General features: G+C 41.0%; 1 protein-coding gene across 2 annotated transcripts in view; it reads left to right on the top strand.

Annotated features, from left to right (window-relative positions):
• Positions 1–22,468, top strand: part of ME1 (malic enzyme 1) — a 370,919-nt gene that overhangs the window by 133,696 nt on the left and 214,755 nt on the right. Inside the window, exon 5 of one of the 2 annotated variants that reach the window (XM_089693103.1) lies at positions 4,831–4,992. The exons of the other annotated variant lie outside the window; for it this stretch is intronic. Within the exon in view, the coding sequence (XP_089549229.1) occupies positions 4,831–4,992 (162 nt within the window). The remainder of the gene's footprint in view (positions 1–4,830; positions 4,993–22,468) is intronic. 2 annotated transcript variants of the gene reach the window in all.

Below are 22,468 nucleotides of genomic sequence, written 5' to 3'. Positions count from 1 at the left end.
ACAAGATTGCAAATAATTTCAAAAACAAGATTGATGCAATTTGTAGGGACATTTCCACTGCACACACATCTATCCCACTTAGCATACCTTATAGTAAACCTCCCTCAACACTTTCCTCCTTTGACCTTGCTACTACTGAAGAGGTCACTAAAGTTTTCTCAGAAGTCTGTCTCACCACCTGTCCCCTGGATCCTGTCCCCTCACAACTACTATGGTCACCCTCTTCTTCTGTCCTATGCTCCCTCACTCACATCTTCAATCTCTCCCTCTCTAATGGTGCCTTCCCCACCCCTCTAAAGCATGCACACATCACTCTCATACTTAAAAAGCCCTTGCTGGGCCCCACCAACCTGAACAACTTAAGACCCATCTCCCTGCTCCTGTTTACCTCTAAATTCTTAGAACACTTAGTTTACAATTGCCTGAGCTCCTACCTGACTGACAGCAACCTCTTTGACCCTTTATAGTCTGGCTTTTGCTCACTATACTCCACTGAAACTGCCCTACTAAAACTCACTAATGATTTACTAACTGCCAAAACTAATGGCCACTACTCTATACTCCTACTACTTGACCTCTCTGCGGCTTTTGATACTGTTGACCATCCCCTCCTCAAAAAAAAACCTCCATTCTCTTGGCCTCTGAGACTCTGCTCTCTCTTGGTTCTCCTCCTACCTATCGCAGCGCTCCTTCAGCGTTACCTATAACTGTCTCCTCCTCCCCACTTCCTCTTTCTGTAGGGGTCCCTCAAGGTTCTGTCCTTGGACCCCTTCTCCATCTACACCTCCTCCCTTGGTCACTTGATAAACTCCCATGGCTTTAAGTACCATCTCTATGCTGATGACACCCAAATCTATCTTTCTACTTCTCACCTCACCCCTTCAGTCTCCTCTCGCATTACTAACCTAGTAAGTGACATATCAGTTTGGATGTCACTCCACTTCCTCAAACTCAATCTTTCTAAAACTGAGCTCATACTATTCCCTCCAGCCCGTGCCCCCTCCCCTGACTTCTACATCAAGATCAATAATACAACCATCAGTACCTCCCCTCATGCCACAGTACTAGGTCTAATCCTTGACTCTCATCTGTCCTTTCAGCCCCAAATCCAATCACTGTCCAAATCTTGTAGACTTCACCTCTACAGCATCTCCAAGACACGCCCGTTCTTAACCTCTGAAACTACTAAGCAACTTATTCACTCCCTTGTTATATCTCGCCTTGACTATTGTAACTTCCTCCTCATTGGCCTACCTAATCACAGGCTATCCCCTATTCAGTCTATCATGAATGCTGCTGCCAGACTTATCCGCCTTACTAACCATTCCATATCTGCCATCCCTCTCTGCCAATACCTCCAATGGCTTCCCATTGCCCAATTAATAACATTCAAAACATTAACAATAACATATAAAACCATTTATAACTCTGACCCAAATTACATCACCAATCTTGTCTCCAAATATCACCCAAACCGTCCTCTCCGCTTCTCCCACAACCTCCTGCTCTCTAGCTCCCTTGTCTCCTCCTCCCATGCTCATCTCCAGGACTTCTCCAGAGCCTCTCCCATCCTCTGGAACTCTGTACCTCAATCTATCAGACTATCGTCTACTCTGCCCACTTTAAGGTGATCTCTGAAAACCTATCTCTTCAGGGAAACCTATCCTGCCTTCAGCTAATAACGGAATCTTCTATTCCTCCTACCAGTCAATCGCCCACAGTTATTACCTTTTTGTACCACCAGCCCCTCCCTCTTAGATTTTAAGCTCCAAGGAGCAGGACCCTCCTAACCCTCTTGTATTGAACTGTATTGTTGCTGTATTGTCTCCCTTTATATTGTAAAGCACTGAGCAAACTGTTGGCACTATATAAATCCTATATAATAATAATAATAATAATGTGCCTATGGATGACAGAGGCAAGTAGGTGCCATTTCCTTATATCATTTTTGGCCAAAACTGTTTTCCTAATATAAGTAGAAATGTAATTTTATATAAATATATTTACACATTGTCACAACATTCTAAAGAGGTGCTGGTTGTACTGAAAAGAAGATTTCTATCTGCACGATGTAGAATAAACTTCTTAACAGGTTTTGTGTCTGAAGCTGTAGCCAAAAATAAAATATTACAGCTTTAACTTTAAAAAATATTTAGTTTTAACTTCAGTTTTAATGCTGTACACATAAGATTGAAGCCTAAATGATGGCAGTAAGATTATTATTTGCTAGGTCTAACAGAACTTCCTTCATACTTTACAAAATATGTGCTATCATAATGTAAATAAGAAACGAGCAAAGGTCACATAGTGATTTATATCAAGGATAACCTTATTTCCTTGGGAAAAAGATACCTAGTGGGAATGCCTAGCAACTTATGTTGTTTTCAATAAAACAATGAAATCTACTTATATTGAAAAATAATGAATAAAAGTATACAATCACATTAAAGCCTCATGATAAATACCAGCCTTTTTCAACCTTTTTGAGACAGAGAAACTCTAAGATAACTTTCCAGTCTCAGGGAACCCCTGCTAAAAATTACTATATCTACTACTCATGATACATTAGTGCAGTGTTTCTCAACTCCAGTCCTCATGGACCCCCAACAGGTCATGTTTTCAGGATTTCCATTATTTTGCACAGGTGATTTGATCAGTTTCACTGCCTTAGTAATTACCACAGCTGTTTCATCTGAGGGAAATCCTGAAAACATGACCTGTTGGGGGTCCATGAGGACTGGAGTTGAGAAACACTGCATTAGTGTGATGATCAGTGGGAAAAATTCTCCTTATACTTGTGGTTACTGGGAAGAATTATTCTGTTACAGATAGCTAAAAAGATCAGTAATGTCAGTGGGAACTTATCTGAGGGACAGAAATTGCTCATTGCACAAGGAACCCCTAGCAACCTCTGGAGGAACCCTAGGGTTCCACAGAACCCTGATTGAGAAACCCTGATATATACTGTATATCAGGGGTGGACTGACAACTCATGGGGCCCCCGGGCAATAGGGGATCATGGGGCCCCTGTGTCCTTGCCCAAACTCAAAAAAGCCTATGAAAAAGGTACCAGGGGCATCTCATGGGGCCCCCTACTGACCCCAGGCCCTCGGGCAGTGCCCGAGTTTCCAAATGGTCAGTCCGCCCCTGCTGTATATATAATGCAGCTGCATTGTTTTCAATGGAGGAATTCACACAGGCTCGAAAAAATGTATTGCCTTCAGATCCGTGACACAAAATCCAAAAATCTGAGTACATGCGTATAACACTGAAAAAGAGAACAGGACAATTTTTACGCATTAAAAACTGGATTTCTATTTACTAATCATTATGCGGTAACTTTTTTTCCTCACCCTAATGATCAGTACATTTTTTACGTATGTGTTACGGTCATGTGAATGAGGCCTTAGGCCCCTTTCAGATGGGGCAGACTCCATCCCAATGTGAGCAGCTCCCTTGCTGATCACAGCAGAGCGGGCAGATGACACTTCCATGTCCACTCAATTTATGCAGAGCGGACACGGACAGACCCTGCTGGGTCTGTGCGTGGCCAGATGTAGATGGACTGTCCATTTACACCTGACTAACCTTCAATCTGATTTGCCTGAATGTACGAGGATGGTTCTCCTTCTGTTTTTTTTTTTTACGTACCAGATCAGACTTGGAGGTAGGAGGGTGTACATGGACACAAGTCCATAGGGTTGAATCCAATCAGGTCTGCTTGAAAAACTGACAGGTGGACCTTATCAGGTTGCCATTGTGAAAGGGGCCTTATGCTGGCCATACACTATATGAAAACTGCAATATGATAATCGTTTTCAAATTTTCAGACCCGAAAAATTGAGTAAAAAGTTTAAAATATTTTTATTGAATGAACAAAATTTGTAACGTTAGTGGCTCTCATGCACGGTATAAATCATTCGATTTTTTCATTCTCATGTACAGATTAATTTTTTTTCATCATTTCCTTTCTAATGTGACCAAATCGAATGATAAGCCTATTAATTTTTGTCCATTGAATGATTTATCTTTCAAAATTTGGTTGTTACATGATGGTGATATCTTTATCACTGCTAAACATTGTTTTGTTTTTCGAAAGCACTATTAAACAATTTTCTGCATAGTGTATAGCCAGCATTAGAGTGCTAAAGTTTTATAGCAATCATGTTTTTTACATAAAAGAAACAATGTTTAAGGTCTCCCCAGACAGTGATGACAAATCAGGGGCGGACTGACCATTTGGAAACTCGGGCACTGCCCGAGGGCCTGGGGTCAGTAGGGGGCCCCATGAGATGCCCCTGGTACCTTTTTCATAGGCTTTTTTGAGTTTGGGCAAGGACACAGGGGCCCCATGATCCCCTATTGAGGGCCCAGGGTCAGTAGGGGGCCCCAAGAGATGCCCCTGGTACCTTTTCCATAGGTTTTTTTGAGTTTGGGCAAGGACACAGGTGCCCCATGATCCTCTATTGCCCGGGGGCCCCATGAGTTGTCAGTCCACCCCTGTGACAAATCAAGTCTAGTAAGAGTGGACCAAAAAGGATACTGACTGTATATGAGCATATACTGACCTTCATTAACTGAGATGTCTTAACACAAATAAAAATTATACTTATTTTTTGTAAAAAAAAATTTTAACAGATATAAAAACAGTTTTCTTATTGCCGCATGAATGGGGCTGAAACAATGTGAATACAGTAGTTTGATGCCTAAAACACCCAAATAGTATAAGCAATTTATACACCTGATTTTAACCTATTTAACTTATACATTATGCTGTTTGGCACAGATATGAAATAAGGCCAAATTGTATATATCTGTTTTGTGTTTTAGGCTGTTGTAGTGACTGATGGAGAGAGGATCCTTGGTCTAGGAGATCTTGGAAGTTATGGCATGGGAATTCCTGTTGGCAAACTGGCACTTTATACAGCATGTGGAGGAGTAAAGCCCCAGGAGTGTCTGCCAGTAATGTTGGATGTAGGAACCGATAATGAAGTAGGTATAATATAGTAGCATAAAATGTGCATTCCATTGCTTAAGGTATCCATAAATAGCTATTGTTCAAATCAGCAGGTAAAAATAGAGGAAAGAAAGCCAAAAAAGACTAATGCAGCCATCACATTTAAGAATTTGTAAACTGCTATATAATAAATGTTTACTTTTGGATTCAATACAACTTTGAGCTTTTTTTCTCAATTTTAAATATGTGTTGTGCTATGAAGCTTGGATCTTCTTTACAATTTGAGTACCTTCCTTACCATGATGCAGGTTGAAAAGTATTATTGGAATATTGTTTAACCGCTTCCCGAATGCTCTATAGCGGAAATACTGCTACAAGGCAGCAAGGGTGCGCAAAATCACGTATATATATGTGATTTTGCATTTCCAGGTAGGGGCGCGCGCCATTCGAAGCCACAGCTGTCAATCACCGGGTCCCGGCCATTGATTACTTCCCGGCTCCCAGTGATTTCCGAGGATCTCCGAAGGGGAGGTGTAGCAATCATGCATACAGAGATGGACGCGGTCCTCCATCTTGTTAAGGGTCTTCCATCTTCTATCATGTCCTACTCCCAAATCAGCTTTCCTCATCCCCCCTCCCTCTCTGTTGAGTGACATGTGGTCTGTTTGATGCAGATCACAGGCAGCAGACTCAGTGGGAGGGCGTCATGGTTATAAACCTCCCTAGCTAGGTGCCCCTCTGTCTACGAAACTCTGGCTAGAGGAGGGCTTGTAGGGCCATAAACCAAGTCCTTCACTGAGCTCAAAGGCATTCCAGGGAGTCATAAAAACAGACTTACCTTTAAAATCTCACCTTTTCATATAAGTTTATATCTTCACGTAGGAGATAATTACCTAAACATGGAGCCCATATTCGGATGGTTCAATTTAAGGCCATTCTCCTGATATATTACATCCCCTATCTGACATATACAGGAGAGCAGAAAATTATATCTCCTGAACCATGCAAGCGTATATTTCATATCTAACTGTTCAGCAGATATGTCTACATATTAGTCTACTAGTGGCAAGGCTGCTTAATGCACCGAGAATAAGTTATGAACCATAATATAAGCTACGAGAGTTTTTGGTCATAGCTTGGGTCTCCACCTAAAAACTCCCTCCACAAATGAGGAGATTGGTTTACTGCTCCAGGGAGACACCCTGTGGAGCTGCTAGAAAAAGCTAAGCTAAGCTATGTGTGAGAGTTGAAGATTCTCCCTTTAACATCAGAACCAACTTTGGGAGAAAACTCCCTTTTGCTCAGAAAACTTGAAGCTGCTTAACCCAAGGCTTTTTGGCAAGTACTTTATCCCAATAAACTCCTTTCCGTTATCTCTTGGCTGTGCTGTTGTTCTCTGTATATTTATATATATATTGGCTACATCTTTTTCTGTAAATATTTCTATTGCACCCTTTTGACCTTTTAGTAATAAATCTTACTTTCTGAAAGCGCCTTAGTAGTGTAACCAGTGCTGCACTGGAACATTATGGTGGCAAGGGTGGGGGAGAGGACGAAAGATGATATCAACTTAAAGAAAATGCATCAGCACAAGAGACACATCCCACTGACTGTAAGTTATGTCTCTTCTGCTCATTTTTCTGTGTTTTTATTTTTTTTTTTTGGCTGTACTTAGGCTTTACATTGTGTACGAGATTACATAGATTGGGGTTTATAATAGGCAGTGGGGTTTACTTTTAGAGCACTACAGAATATAGCACAGAACGTTGATTTACTAAAACTGGAAAGTGCAAAATTTGGTGCAGCTGTGCATGGTGGCCAATCAGCTTATAACTTCAACTTGTTCAATTAAGCATTGACAAAAATAGCTGGAAGCTGGTGGGTTTCTATGCAGAGCTGCACCAGATTTTGCACTCTCCAGTTTTAGTACATCGACCCCATTATGTCTTTGAGGTAAAACTGCATTAACTCACTCATTGTAGCAACTTTGTTAAATATCTCATCTACACTTATTATTCATTATTGATTGGTTATGAACTATTAATTGATAATTATTAATTTGGAAACATTGTAGATAGCAATTGTTTTAAACCCGTCTGTGAGTTTTCAAGAAAACTGAGGTTCTCAAATATCATCTAGTGTATAAAAATTCAGATTGGAAAAAGTGGTTGTGAGGAACTGTCCCTGTGTGATAACATTTTGCCCTTTCTGTTCTGGTTTTATCCCCTTTTGCAAAGCTGGACATGTTTCACAGACATTCTACACTGTTTGTTTAGGGAAATGTGACCTTGTAGTCTTTCACTTCTAATAGAGTTCATACTGTATTGTTAGTCCTAGGGTTTGTTGTGGGTGGGGAAAACCCGGTGCCAGGCTGTCTGGAGGGGGTGGGGTTGAAGCTGTATATACTGAGCTGTGTTTAATAAAGATTCATTCATTTTTCACCCTACACGAAGTTCCGACTCGTGGTTTTGGGTAGAGCAAAAGGGAGGGTTTTTAGCTATAATATCTGCCTTGGAAGACTGGCTGGAAAAGAGGACCATTGGGTGGGACATATCGCTCCGCACGAGGAAGCCCAGGCAGAATGGTTCCGCTACAGTGGTTCTCAATGGACTGCTTCAGTAATTGTATATTATCCTTTTATGATCAGTTCTATTGGCCTCTGTTAAATCCATAAAGTCAGATTAGGTCATCACAATTGATGTGTTAAAGTGTGCTGGGCACCACAATTTACTGCTATATGGAGCAACAGACAGGACTAGAAAAACAATTAAGAAATAATACCAATTATAACTGATAATATTGCTCAAGCAGGCCTATCTATGAAGTCCCACATCTTTACATGGTAACTCATAAAAGTAATAGAAGGTGAATCTGAGTGGAAGGCAAAAAAATGGATCTAAAATAAACTAAATTAGCTATCACCTGGCAGGTGGGTTAAAGCAAGATTGTAGTGATGGCATGCAATTTGTGGTTTCAGTACTATTTAGATATACTGATGAAAAAAACAAGCAAAATAAAATGGAAACATTGCAAACATTTTTTAGAAAAGTTTCCTTAGTAAATACAAGTAGATATTAAAGGTGATATCTACAAGTGTTGATTAAACATTAAGTAGTATTAATTAATAGATTCTGCTCTCAGAGTAATAACCTATGGATCTTCCTAAGAACATATTAACTATCAAAAACAAAGACCTACAGGATTTAATATGTTTGGAGAGTGACCAATTTCTTGATCACAGATGTTTGACTATATATTCTATAATTAGACTCCCATGTGTTGTAAAAGGAAATCAATACACCAGTTTGCTCATTTCCTAAAAGCCACAGTATGTTTTCGTACAGGTGCCAAAAGAAACAAAAATTCTTATGATTTTATTCCACTAACTCACTTAATCCAGGTGCATCTGGAGTTTGTATTCTAGGACATACGCAATCTAAATTACATTATTTGAAAAGTAAAATCAAAACTGTTTAAGAAATATGTTAATTTTCCTTTATTACAGTGAAAGATCTCATTTACAAAAAAAAACTTGTAGTAATGCAATAAAATGTAATGAGTGAATTAATGTATTGTACTACGTGTGCTTGAGGTGATTGTAGGCGTATTAGTGCATTTGCGACAGGAACAATTGAGTACTGTCCGTGATACTTTTTTTATTTGCACTAACATACAATTTTGAGGACAAGCTTTCGGGGAATGTCCCCTTCTTTAGGTCTAAGCAGTACTGAAACAAAGATTTAGCAGAATGTTGGAAGAGATGTAGAGGATGGGAAAAAAAAAACAACAGAGATAAGATACAGCAAAAGCAAAGTCTGGGGGGGGCGACAACACTAGCAGAGGCAGTCACGCTTGAACTGATAGTCTTAAAAATGTTGGATAATGATTGAGGAATCCCATGTCCAAATTCAGGCCGTTATCTCTTGTGTCAAATAGAATTATCATTCTTAGTTCAAAAGTTTTTCTTTCCTGAATGGATTTGAAATTTCCTTTAAGAACTAAAATATTGAGGTCTCCAAAATTGTGGTCTGGTTGTGCAAAATGGTGTCCCACAGGTGTGCAAAGGTCATCTTCTTTATGTTCCTTGATGGTATGTCTCTGCAAATTCATCCTTGTTTGCAACTTCTGTCCTGTTTCGCCAACATAAGATCCTTTGTTACATTTTCTGCACTGGATAAAGTACACAACATTACTGGAGGTGCAGCTCTATGGTCCGGAGATATTGAAGATCCCTTTTGAGTGTCTGACACTTTTTGATGGATTGATTTGGTTGCACAGTTTGCAGTGTTTCTTATTGCAAGGTTTGCTTCCATTATTTGTGACATCATAATCCGAAGGAAGTTTCCTACTGATTAGTTTATTTCTGAGGTTGGGGGGGGGGGGGTTGTCTGAAAGCTAGTATTGGTGGTTGCTGGAATATTTCTTTCAGACTTCCATCCTCTGTTATGATGGGTTGTAAATCTTTGATTATTTTTCTTATTCCTTCTAGTGCTGGGTTGTATGTGGTTACTAGAGGTACACGGTTGTTTGTTTTTTTCTCCTTGTACTGAAGTAGATTTTCTCTTCGGGTTCTCAAGGCTGTGTTTATGCTGGTGTTGATAGTTTTGTCCTTGTAACCTTGCTTATGGAAGGCGTCTGCTAGTGTCCCGAGATGTTTATCTCTGTCTCTTGGGTCAGAACATATTCGGTGGTATCTAATGACCTGACTGTGTATGATGGCACGTTTCGTGTGTTGGGGGTGGAAGCTAGAACTGTGGAGGTAGTTGTATCTGTCAGTGGGTTTCCTGTATATTGAGGTGTGAAGCGTATCATCCCTGATGTATACTGTGGTGTCTAGGAAGTTGACGTGTGTGTTTGAGTATTCCATTTTTAGTTTGATTGATGGATGAAAAGTGTTGATCAATGAATAAAATTGTTTTAGGTATTCCTCACCTTCTGTCCATATGATGAAAATATCATCAATATTGCGATAGTATCTGTATGGTTTTTGTTCCATACTGTTTTTTCCTCCAAGTCAGCCATAAATAAATTGGCATATTGGGGTGCCATTTTACTTCCCATCGCAGTACCCATACATTGAAGATAGATGTCTTTATTGAAAGTAAAGTAGTTGTGTGTAAGTATGAATTCAATGAGCTGTGTAACATCCTCAGCAGTGTATTTGTGGTTTGGTGAGGATGATAAGGATCTGTGACATGCAGCTAATCCATCCTTGTGAGGGATATTACTATATAGGGATACTACATCCATAGTCACTAGAAGTGTATTAGATGGTAATTGCTGTATGTTGTTGATCTTGTTCAGAAAGTCAGTTGTGTCTTGTAGGAAACTAGCAGTATTCATGACTAACGGTTTTAAAACTTTTTCTACAAAGCCTGAGATTTGTTCGGTGAGTGTATTCATACCTGTTATGATGGGTCTGCCTGGATTTCCTGGCTTGTGGATTTTGGGCAGCATGTAGAAGTCCCCGATTTCTGGATGATCCGGAATCGCATTTATAAGTTCTGAATGTAGGTGGGCTGGAAGTGTTTTAATGACACCTTTTAATTGCTTTATAAAGTCCTGGGTCGGATCATAATCCAGTTTCTTATAGTAGATGGCATTTTCCAGCTGCCTCTGACCTTCTTGTATGTATTTGTTTGTATCCATCACAACAACTGCTCCCCCTTTATCCGCCAGTTTGATGGTGATGGCCTGACTATTATTATTGCCTGAATGTGGACATGGGATTCCTCAATCATTATCCAACAGTTTTATGACTATCAGCTCAAGCATGACTGCCTCTGCTAGTGTTGTCTACACCCCCCCCCCCCCTCCCCGTCAGACTTTGCTTTTGCTGTATCTTATCTCTGTTGTTTTTTTTTTTGTTTTTTGTTTTTTTTCCAATCCCCTACATCTCTTCCAACATTCTGCTAAATCTTTGTTTCAGTACTGCTTAGACCTGAAGAAGGGGACATTCCCCGAAAGCTTGTCCTCAAAATTGTATGTTAGTGCAAATAAAAAAAGTATCACGGACAGTACTCAATTGTTCCTTGTACTACGTGTGAAACTGATTTTTCAATTTTGTAATCCAGGAGCTAACATAACAAGCCTAGGTACTTGCCAGCAGTTTGCAGTTTGTAGTTTGTAGTGTGCAGTTTGGTAAAGGGCAGCAAAGACCAGGGAAACATTGTGGAGGATGTGTCCAGGTAGCTTATCAGTTTTAAATTACTTATTTGTTATGTATGTTTCTCTGAGGAGGGACAGATGTATGCATGCCTAAAACATTTCTGTTGCCTGGTTTTTTGTTACTAAAGCTCCTGTCAAAAGAAAGTAATAATGCAAAAATAATACTTACCAGTCCAATGCTAATAATAATACTTACCAGTCCAGTGGGCAGTAACTCCAATGTGTTTTCTTTGTATAGTCATCATGCACATTTTTTTTTCATCATCTGCAATAATAACATTTCATACTATTCCAGGTAGGACAAGTAAAACAAATGAATGCTCTGTGTAAAAGCGGTGATCATTAGCAGTGGAGTTTTGTATTGGAATCAATGGTTGTTCACATGTGGACTCCAGTGAAGAAAACTCAGTTCTGACAATAAGGCTTACCAGGTCATCCAGTCTGCAATGTTAGTGGTGTGGGAAAGCTGCTCAACTCTTTATCATCCATACTACCCTCTGAAAATTCTGTGAACATGCCATATGACAATACTCCAGCAGAACAAAGAATAGGGCATATCAGATTGTGCAGATCAATGTTTTTTTTTTTTAAATGTAAGCACAAAATCGGACTTATATTTAGGATCCATGCTTCCAAGAAGTGAGCAGCTGGGAAATTTGTAAAACTTCTTAACCCCCCCCCCATGAAGGCTGATATCAGAGAGGACCCAGCAACAAGAATGCTGCTTGCCAGGATCAATGCCTGGTTCACTATAAAGACCTTTTTTAGTGTCTTCTTCCACCTGTTCTTCTCTTTCCAATGTGAGGAGTAAAATGGCATGTGCACATTTCCACTACAGTGCCACGTGCCAACTCTCTGCGACTACATTTCTAAGTAGTCAGTGTGGCTTGTTGAATGATGGGGAGGAGTAGACATTGTACATGGAGGTCGCTCGTTTGGAGTGATTGTTATTCAGCATGTTCTTTACAGGACTGTCAGGAATGGACTCAGCACTGGTGGTGGGACTCACCTGCCATGTGGGCTGCAGTACCAGGGCTCACCAGTGGGTGCTCTCAGCAGCCGGAAGCTCACTCACTCCTGCAATCAGCCAACACCTGGGGCTGATTGCAGGAAGTGTATTTAAGGAATGGCCATACCTGCAGTCAGTGCCTTGGTGTATGTTTCCCATGAGCCCCTGTACCTGGTATCCTGTGTTCCTGCCTATCTGCCTAGTTGCTGACCCTGCTTTGATCCTGATCTCTGCTGACCGTCTCCTGTTGAACCCCTGGCTTGCCTGACTATCCTTCTGCCTGATCCTCTGTACCGCACTGCCCGTGAGTTACTGAACCCGGCTTGTGACACTGACTATTCTCTGCCTGCTCCTCCGGTACCTCACTGCCCGCACGTTGATGACCTGGCCTGCCTGACTACGCCTGACGCTACCCAAACGATCCATCCATCCCACACGATCCAGTCACTACTGTGCAAACCTGCCAGCCCCTTCACATCAGGCTTTCCCCCGGTACATACCCTCAGCGGACCCCTCTACCACAGTTTGGTGCACTCAGGGGCCGCGACCTGGTCTCAGTCCTGCGCCAAGTCCATCCCCACCATCAGGGGCTCTGGTGAAAAGGCTGACTGGGGCTTAGACTCCGAGCCCTGGGGAATCCTGTTCTGTGGGTCACTAGAGATCCCGCCAGGCAGTGCCCGACAGTACCTTACGGCCCGCCTGACCATTTCACCTCTCCAGCCCTGACTACGCCTGTGTTCCTGAAGCCTGCTACTTCCCTGTGTCAATCCACACATTTCTGGTCACACCCCGATCCCTGACAAGGACATTGTGAATGACAAAACTCCCTGAAATGCAGAGGACCAGAGGACAGTCTTAAGTTAGGTAGGCCACTGATAATGTAATGTATGGGCAATATGCAGAGTAGAAGGGCAGTGACTGCTATAGAGCAAAAGAGCTGCAAACAGAAAAAGGGAGATGAGGCTGAAGTTTAGCTATAAATGTAAGTACAAGTTATTGTTTACCTTTTTGAATACACTTAGTGATCTGACCTATCCAGTGCGCTCTATTGCTTGTTTGCATATTATTATTGTATTAGGCTAACCCATGTGATACAGTATTGAACATATTTTAATTTGGAATTATATTACTCAAACATATATAAATAAATACATTATAAGTCATTTTAATTTAGATAGATAGATAGAAAGAAAGAAAATCATGTTACTGTCTAAAGCAGCGTTTTTCAACCAGGGCGCCCAGACACCCTGTGGTGCCTTCAGACTTCTTCAGGGGTGCCTTGGCAAAATGCCCAAAAATTTTATACAAGCCAGCAGGTGGATCAATCCTGCCTTTTAGTAACCAGAGCCACAGATTTTCATTGTGCACTTTTCTGAACTTCTAGCTGCCTGCATCATAACAACCAATGGCATCATCAGTTGATAAGGACATGGGGTGCATGCACATCATCCTTGTGTGCCCCTCCCCTGCCCCTCTCAGTCAGCACTGGGGTCACATTAGCAGAGTGAGGGAGAGAAACTGAGAGAGACACACTAGAATACTAGTCAGTACCCGTGTGCAAAGGTGTATGTGCTTTGGAAGAATAAAACACCTCTAATGTTGGGTGTACTGGATGTGTGTAGAATAGTTTTTTACATTTTAGAATGGGATGCCTTGAGATTATGCAGAATTTTAAAGGGTGCCATGAGATTATTCATAATTTTAATGCAGTCCTTTTAATAAAAGCTGAAGTTCATACTGGAATTAATGTTTCTATATTTTTGCATTTTTAGGTTTACTGTACTGTTGGGAACTTGCTCAGTGTTCACCTTGAACCTTATATTCACATGCCTTGAGGTTCTCATTTTTAGGCATGGATTGCCAGCCATTTTCAATTAAACTGTATTGAAGCACAATCCTGTGGTTTAGCAGAAATGCTTGTAACCTTAAAAGTTGCTAAATATTATGCCAGTTTGCCGTGAGCTGTACAGGCATAAACAAGCCACGGTGGTTTGAAAGTGAGACACAGTTGACCCATTTGTATGTGGCAACAAGAACACACTAGTGTCTGGGATAACTTCATCTTCCTTCTCCCTGAACACATATTAACAATTATACATGCTTGTGTTTATATTGAGAAAAAAATACTAGGATTCTTTTCACAGTCTCATTTTAGATTGACATCACTTTGTTGATGTTCCAAATAGTCTGAGCAGCTTGTGTTTGCCCAGTGTTACGTATGCCTACTAAATACGCGCACAAACCACAACTTCTGTGGGTAATAAAGTAGGGGTTTTGTAATGGAAAAAAGCTTTGTGAAGACATCAAGCATTGTATGCAAATGGCAGCAAGCTGTATTCCCTTAGCTGCAGAAAGACAAATATAACTTTTCTTCACAGCAGTCACTTTTCTCATCCTGGACAGAAAACAATAAATGATATCCAGGAAAACAGAAGCAAAAGTAATATATTCTTCATTTATTGAAAATTTACTGTCAGGAAATATCCCTAAAATTATTGCTAGAATTAGCAGACACCAGAGCTTGCAAAAACAAAAAGTGGTTACATATGACACTAAATGCCAGTTAGCAAGTTGATTTGTTATACTGTATATAAAGATATACCGTAATACTTTGTCAAGGCCACAGAAATGAAATGGCAGTTGCCCAAATTGGGACAGTCTTTAGACAGATACCAAACTGGGCAACAATCTCATATCTATAGGAGGATGCTGAAGAATGATGATTAGGCAGGATAAATAATATTTTTTTAGTAGTCTCCTCTTATTTCTTATGATAATATCCCCTGCCTTTGTTATTCCTCCCTTGGCTGCATTTCCCTTTCAGCTCAAATCACATTATAAAATTAACATAGACAATAACACAAGTTTATAGAAGCTATGCAATGTTGCAATCATTCCAAAGAGTGGTCAGATCAGCCTGCAAGTTCAACAACCTCTTAAAGTTTATGGCCACCCTTAAACACATCCATGTAACATTATGACTGTTAAATTTTGTTTTTCTTATAGAGCCAGACCACCCATAACTGGGTTTTAGGTTTTGGTAGATGCTGGAGAGTTAAAGTGATAATAAACCCTTACATAAGCCCACTAAAGTGGCTGGCCACAGGTGATACACAATGGTGAATTAAACCCCCTATACATATGCTGTATGTGTTTATCCACAGCTCTCTCTTCTCAAGAACTGTTCAGAGTACACAGATCAGATGGTATTTTTCAGCTTGCAGGAGGCAGGGGTTGGGGGTCTGATGTCACTGTACAGCACAGAGCAGAGAGGTGAGTGTAATCTGAGACCTGAGTGGAGGGAATTGACACACTCCCTTTACACAGCCTCATAGGGAAACATGCACATCTGAGGCTGTCAATCACCAGTTGTGTGCTGGAAGGGGGGCTGTCAGAAGCAACTCATTCAGATAGCAGAGGAATGAGAAAGCACACAGAATTTACATTAGGTGCTACAGATTGTGGTAAGTGCACACTTTGAAACAATATACTTTGTTAATTTTTCATTTGAAGGGTTTACAACTGTTTTAAACTCACCTACCACTTTTTTGTTGAGTTGGGGATTTTAATAATGAGATTTCTGCACTTGAGTTTCTGGATGCACACACCTGCTGTGGCTGTTTTGAGGATCCCCCTTCTCCATGATGGGTTTCCTTTATTTTTTTATATGTATGGTGGGAGCACCCAAAGGTCCAGGTTTCAGAAGAACATATTTAGGTATTATGAAACTGTTGTAGAATCCCAGATATATAAGAAGCACATGGTTTATTTAGCCTACCAGACTAAATTACTATACATTGTTGCTAATATATTAAACAGTTTTACCACTGGTTTTAATATCAGGAGAAATAATTATGAGGTTAGGGTTAACAAAAAAAAAGACATTAAGGTTGATTTACTTAAACTTGAGAGTGCAAAATCAGGTGCAGCTCTGCATAGAAACCAATCAGCTTCCAGGTTAGTTATCAAAGCTTAAAGCCCAAAAGGGGAAATTTCGCTTTAAAGACTGGTCCCCCCACTCCTCATTAAGGATTGGCACCTTTGGGGAGCGGGGGGTGGGGGGGTGAGGGTACCTGAAATTAACAGGTACCTGCTCCCACTTCCACTGTGATCACCTAGGCGTCCGTAAGCGGCAGTTGTCCTCCTACCCTCCCTGTAGCCTTCTGGGACACATGACAGGTCCCAGAAACCTACGGGGCTACTCGCACATGTGCAGTGGGCACCCAGATGTAAAGCCGCAAGCTGTCACAGCCAAGTGCCCACACTAAAGATGCCGATGCCTGGAACACAGAAACGGGCTGTGGGGAGGACATTACAGGATAGTGGGACAGGTGAGTGGCTGTCTTCTAAAAGTCAGCATCTACAGTTTTTGTAGCTGCTGACTTTTATTTTTTTTCAGTGTGAGTGGAACTCCACTTTAATTGAATAAGCTGAAGTTAGAAGCCGATTGGTTTCTCTGCAGAGCTGCACCTGATTTTGCACTCTCCAGTTCTAGTAAATCAACCCCATCAAGTGCATCCAATGCCTATTTATGAATTTAGTAAAATTATGCTAACAAGCAGCCAATTTCTCAAGGTACAAGCCTAGGTTTATTACAGAAAATGAATAAGAGCAGGGATAGATTGCTATAGTAGGTTTTACACCCGCATGGGTGTACAAATCTTCCTGCTCAGAGCACTTGCATTCTAGCAAATCACTGACGTTCTGTAAATATGGTGCAGTTCTAGTTCACAGTCTGCTTTGAATATCCAAATAAGGATGTTCTGTGGCATCTGTTCGAACAAAGTGCATTTTTGTGTCAACATCTACCTAAATCTGAAAAAAGTGATCAGCTTACTGAGCAACAACAATTGCTAAGCAAAGCAACAGCTTAAAAGAACCAGCACACCATTATGGTGAGCACTACTTCACCTCAAGCACTAAACTAAGTAAATTTTCACATTGTAAAGTAAATTTTATACACCACACTAACAACTCCAGGTACTGTATTTAGTTTTTCTTGTGAGAATTGAGATCAAGTGTAGTATCTTTTCAGTGTCCAGTAGGGGCACTCAACCATCATTCTTGGCTTTTGGTAGGAATGGCTGGCTATATAGTATACCTGCTGGTATGATGGGGCTCTGAAGGCTAATACCAGCTGGAACAGAAATCGGTGCTCGAGAGTAAGCAGAGGGCACGACTCAAGAGTAAGCAGAGGGCACGAGTGTAATTTCCCCCCCGGAAGATTGGAGCGGCTCAGTGCCTCCTGGTTTGAATGTGTCTACCTTGTCTGGCCATGGGCTAGGAAGGCAGAGAATCTGCATTGCTGTGCCCCCTGGGAGTTGGTCACCCCAGAGATGCTCTTAGTAGCCTGTTGGTGTGAGAACCCCACCAGTGTGAACAGGCACATGGTTACGGCAGTAAAGCTTTTTCTGCACCTAGCCTCTTTGAGCTAGGCCTTTTGGCTAAATAATGGGCAATTGTTTAGCTACCAGGGCTCAGGGCCTAACTCATGCACCGGCACTATTTACGTATTTAATTTGTTTTTCTTTGCACGTTTTTGTCACTTTTGTCTGTGTCTTTTTACTTTCATGGAGGGTGTGGGTCTTCAGGCCTACACTGAAGTCTAAGGGTAGGTTGTGTGGCCATCAGTTTCCTTCTTCCCCAAAACTGGGGGGCCTCTCTTTGGGAGAGTCCCTGACCTAGTACTCATTGGTCGGCTTCAGCTGACCTTGAGGAGAGGGGTGCACCAGGCCTTTTAGCTATGTGCTAACATTGCCGCTGTCAGGAGCCTTGTGCCCCGGCAGATCAGGGTAAGGTCCTACCCCTTCAGTAGGTGGACAAAAGGAACACTCTTAAGTACACTTTTTTTAATGTGTATTTTACATGTACTTTTTTTTGTACACTTACGTGTTTTTGTTTTGCACACCACTGTGGATTAAAAAAAAAACCTGGTCTCCAGTATTACAGACCACCACCAAATGTCAATAGGTTTAAAGTGTTACTAAACACAAGACCCTGCATTCATTATATTTGATTTCCCACAGTACACAGAACATGGAAGTGCAATTATTTTAGTAAATATAAACTGCTAAATACCTTTTCTGATCAGCAGTATATAGCAGTTTTCTGACTTCTATCATTGTCCAGCAGAGCACTGGTTAAAGCTTGTAGGAGGAGTTTTCATTCTCCTTTAGGAGGATACAGGATCCCTGACATCTGTCTGGACAGTGGTGATTGTCCCTGTGCTGATCACATGCACTCTCCCAAGAAAAAAAAAAACCTCTCTAGCAATACACACTAAACTGAGCATGTGCAGAGTGACTCCAAACTTCTGTTTTATCAGGAGATATTTTTAATGGACAATGGAAGAAGTGGAGGATCAGAGAAGAGAGGGTCAAACATCCTTTTTACACAATGTTGAGAATTAACCCCTTGGGTTCCACAATGAGTATACCAAGCATTCTTTACTGCATATACAGACTGATTTTACTGTTGTGGGTTTAGAGACACTTTAATATAAGCCTTCGGGTAATACAAATAAATGGACTTTCAGTGGGTTATAGTTTTTCCTTTTATGGATACAAGTCTACACAGGTAAATCATATCTCATAGTGTGTATAGCATGTTGTTGATTTTGAGTTCACCATGTGCTGCACACATCTCAAGTATTTGTTTTTCAATCCATGTAATGGACTATTAGCCCTGCAAATGCAAAATGTAATCAGGCATGCACCTTTGCAAACCAATGAACTAGTGAGGACACTAAGGTATTAATTGTATTACCACCTACTACTGAACTTTCCTGCCCTCAAACAAAGGGCACCCTTGTTCTAAAAAAAAAAAAAACACTTTTAATCTCCAGTTGCTTTTCTATTGCAAACATTTTGCAACTCATAAGTTTATGCATCTGCTAATGAACACAACAAATCCTTTAAAACGATTATCGGCATGCTATATATACAATCAACTACAGAAAATGTCGGTAAGACATTTTTATTTTTATAACCTTGCAGTGAATAAAATTATATACAGATGGGCTAAATTTAGTTTTCTTACACCAATGTACATATAGTGTTACCAACCAAGCGTTATGCAGACATATAGATAATAATTTAGTCTGTGCAGCAGGATATTTGGTTATTTTGGAGCCACTGAATATAACAAATAGCTTTAACTCTACACAAGCCAATGTCTCTGCAATTTTTTTTCTGTGAAAATGTTGAAGTATATTGAAGGTGTACGGGGTATTATAGAGATGCATGCATTACATTTATAACCTGTGAAATACATCCTCCATAATAGTTGGGCACACAGTTCTAATTTGCCTTCCTGAACCATCTTCTCCATCAAGAAATGATTTTGGATAAAATGTGTCATGTAAGAATTTTTGGTGAAGAAAAGTAATCTGGACCTTTACATGTGTAGTGCTTGGCTTTATTTGTCTTAAAACTCATTTGCAGTGACTCAAGGAAACTTATATATGCAATTTAAAATGCATCTAAACCCAAAAACAAAAATGTAATATATTGCAGCTTACCAGTCCTTTGATGGTGTGTAGGCAAGTGTAGGTTGGCCTCCCTACATAGGTGGTACTGTCTGCAACAACCATGCAGAGAGAGTGGAGGACAGGAGGAGCTCACAATCCTCTTAGGCCTCCTTACGTGTCATCAGGTGAGCAGCTGTACGATTGGACGCTGCTGCCCCAGATGACCTCCATGGCCATAAAAGGCAGTGGCTCACTTCAGTTGGAGGGCATCTTGCGTGTGGTTAGGATAAGAACCGGATAAAGAAAGTGTGCCTACAGTAGGGGAAGGTTCCAGAGGAGGAGGGACAGTATAGGGACTGTTCATTAACGCTCCTGTGTGGAACCTTTCTGCTTCTATTGCCTCGCTGCATACTGCCTGGTAGCTTTCTCCTGTGCCAGGCAGGGGCATATTTAGCACAAGGCAAACAAGGCATTTGCCTAGGGCAGGATTTTTTTTTAGGGGGGCAGCACTGCCCCCTGGAAGAAGGGACATATCTAGCATGGGAACCAGGTGGGATCCAAGAGAGGCTGCAGGCTGTTTGATGGTGTATGCAGAGCCCAACTGTCGTTCCCGGGATGTCCAGAGCTGTGAAGGTGGTGAGTGTCTATCTCTCTGACACCATGGGGGGGGGGGGTTGTTAGTGGAAGGCTCTCTTGGGTGGGATGGAGCAGGGGTGTTGTTGATCACTGACAGGCTCTCTCCACGGGGGGAGGGGGGTGTTGGTTGGTGTCAAGCTCTCTCTCTGCCGGGAAAGCGGGGCGGCGGTGCTGTAAGTCCTCAATCATAGCTCTCCACAAGTATTGCATAATCACCTGTGAGTGTTTCTGCCAGTTTGAAACCTCTACATAGACTCTATTATGTGCGTTTATAACATTCTTGACAAAACACTTCTTTGAAATCTCAGACCTCTGTGTGTCGTTCCTTCCCTCTTGGGTGCCTAACACACCCGGCCTCACTCCCACCTATAGGTGGCTGCATTATTTTTCTTTTTTTAGCCTATTTCCCTTGGTCTTACAGCAAATAACACACATCCAATCCATGGGTGGCTATGTTCACTCCTCAACAGTATCTATGGAGGGAGGCATGGTTGCCATGCAGGATGGACTTCAAACATGTAAGTCTTTGTTCATCTCCATTACATGGGAGAGTGGAAGATTAGTCATTTACAAAAGAAAGAAAACATTGTTATAAACTCCCAGTTCAACTCACACAAAGTAACCAGAAAACTGCATTTCTGACTTGATAAACAGCTGTATTTCTGTACTTGCATAAAGTGTTCTTAGCCTGAAAAAAGGCAATGAATACAGCCACTACATCTAAGGAATGGTAAGGTGTAATATAGCACATGTTTACTCTTGGGATTAGCTATTAGTTAAGCCTCTGGCTATAGTAAACATAAATTATAGCATTCTCATACACAATTAAAAATAATACAAATCAACAATTTTACTCAACTTGATTACAAGTGATATGTTACAAGAAAAACATTTGCAGGTCATCTCCATTCTGCAGCAGGGCCGCACCTAACATCGCACAGTAGGTAGCTAAATTCCATCAGTCATGATGGCATTTCCCCATCTCAGATCCTTTCCCAACACATATATGAGTCTGGTTTTATAGTGATAAAATAATGACTTAACAGTGCAATTGCTCCCCATTTGTTGGCGCTCCCATATATCAGCCTCAGCAGACTACTCACTGACACAGGCAGGTTGGAGCTTAGAGATCACATGACCACACCGAAAGAGAGTCGAACAAAGGTATTTACACTGAGTTATTTAACAACCTGCATGCAGCATGTGTTTGAGCAGGGGGGAAGCAATGCTTTAAACCTGGGCCTTTACTTCCATTTTAATGTATTGAACTCATGGGACATTAATTATAATGTGTTAGTTATACTTACATGTTGTGATTGCTGCTGCATGATTTGCCTCTGAGAATCGTCTATTTTGCAGAAGACAAATTAGGCAGTGGCTACGATGCCTTGTGGGGTCTCGCTGGAGCCAACCCTACGTGTACACTCCATAGCCACAGAACATGCTCTGTGCGCAGAGACATATAGTCAGGTTGCCCAGTAACAAGAGGACTCTTGGATGACAGCTGGGTTAACCAATCTTTGCTTCTGCTTGTTTACTCTACGTAAGGAGGCCAGTTGGTCCTTCTGCACTGTGCATGTTCCCAGAAAGAAGTTTAGGTAACTGCAGGGAGATTAGGACAGCAGATGCCAAGGTTAAAAAAAAGTACAGAAAAAAAGGATAAAAAATATAGTTCAGCTAGTAAATTGGATTTGAATGGAAATGTTAATTTAGTAATGATGGTTTATTACTACTTTAATATAATACTGAGCTGACAGGTTTAGTTTCTCGGTTAGAAAGTTCTCGCCAGGATAATAGCTTGATAGGAAAATTACTTTCAAATCCAGTACTGTAATATTCATAAAACACTTTACCTGTTGATTAAATCTCCATTTTAAATATATTCACGCAGCATAGGACTAGTGGTAAGCTTATTACATCATTATTATCACTTTCCAACACCATCCTGAATGCATTAAATATTGTATTGTATTAACCCACTCTGTTATCACCCTTATCACATAAATGTTGGCAAAATTAGAAATATTTTATTGTGTTTTATAAATAATTTAGATTTCTCTGTATGATAATTTGCATAGGACTTAAATTACTAAAGTTAAGTTAAATGAATCATATTCCACCCAGGGGCGGACTGACCATTGGGGAACTCGTGCACTGCCCGAGGGCCCAGGGTCAGTAGGGGGCCCCATGAGATGTCCCTGGTACCTTTCATAGGCTTTTTTGGGTCTGG

This window comes from Staurois parvus, unplaced genomic scaffold (genome assembly GCF_062004578.1).
Source record: "Staurois parvus isolate SC_StPar_1 unplaced genomic scaffold, SC_StPar_1.0 ptg000613l, whole genome shotgun sequence".
NCBI lineage: Eukaryota > Metazoa > Chordata > Amphibia > Anura > Ranidae > Staurois > Staurois parvus.
This window is presented reverse-complemented; position numbering and strand designations above follow the sequence as displayed.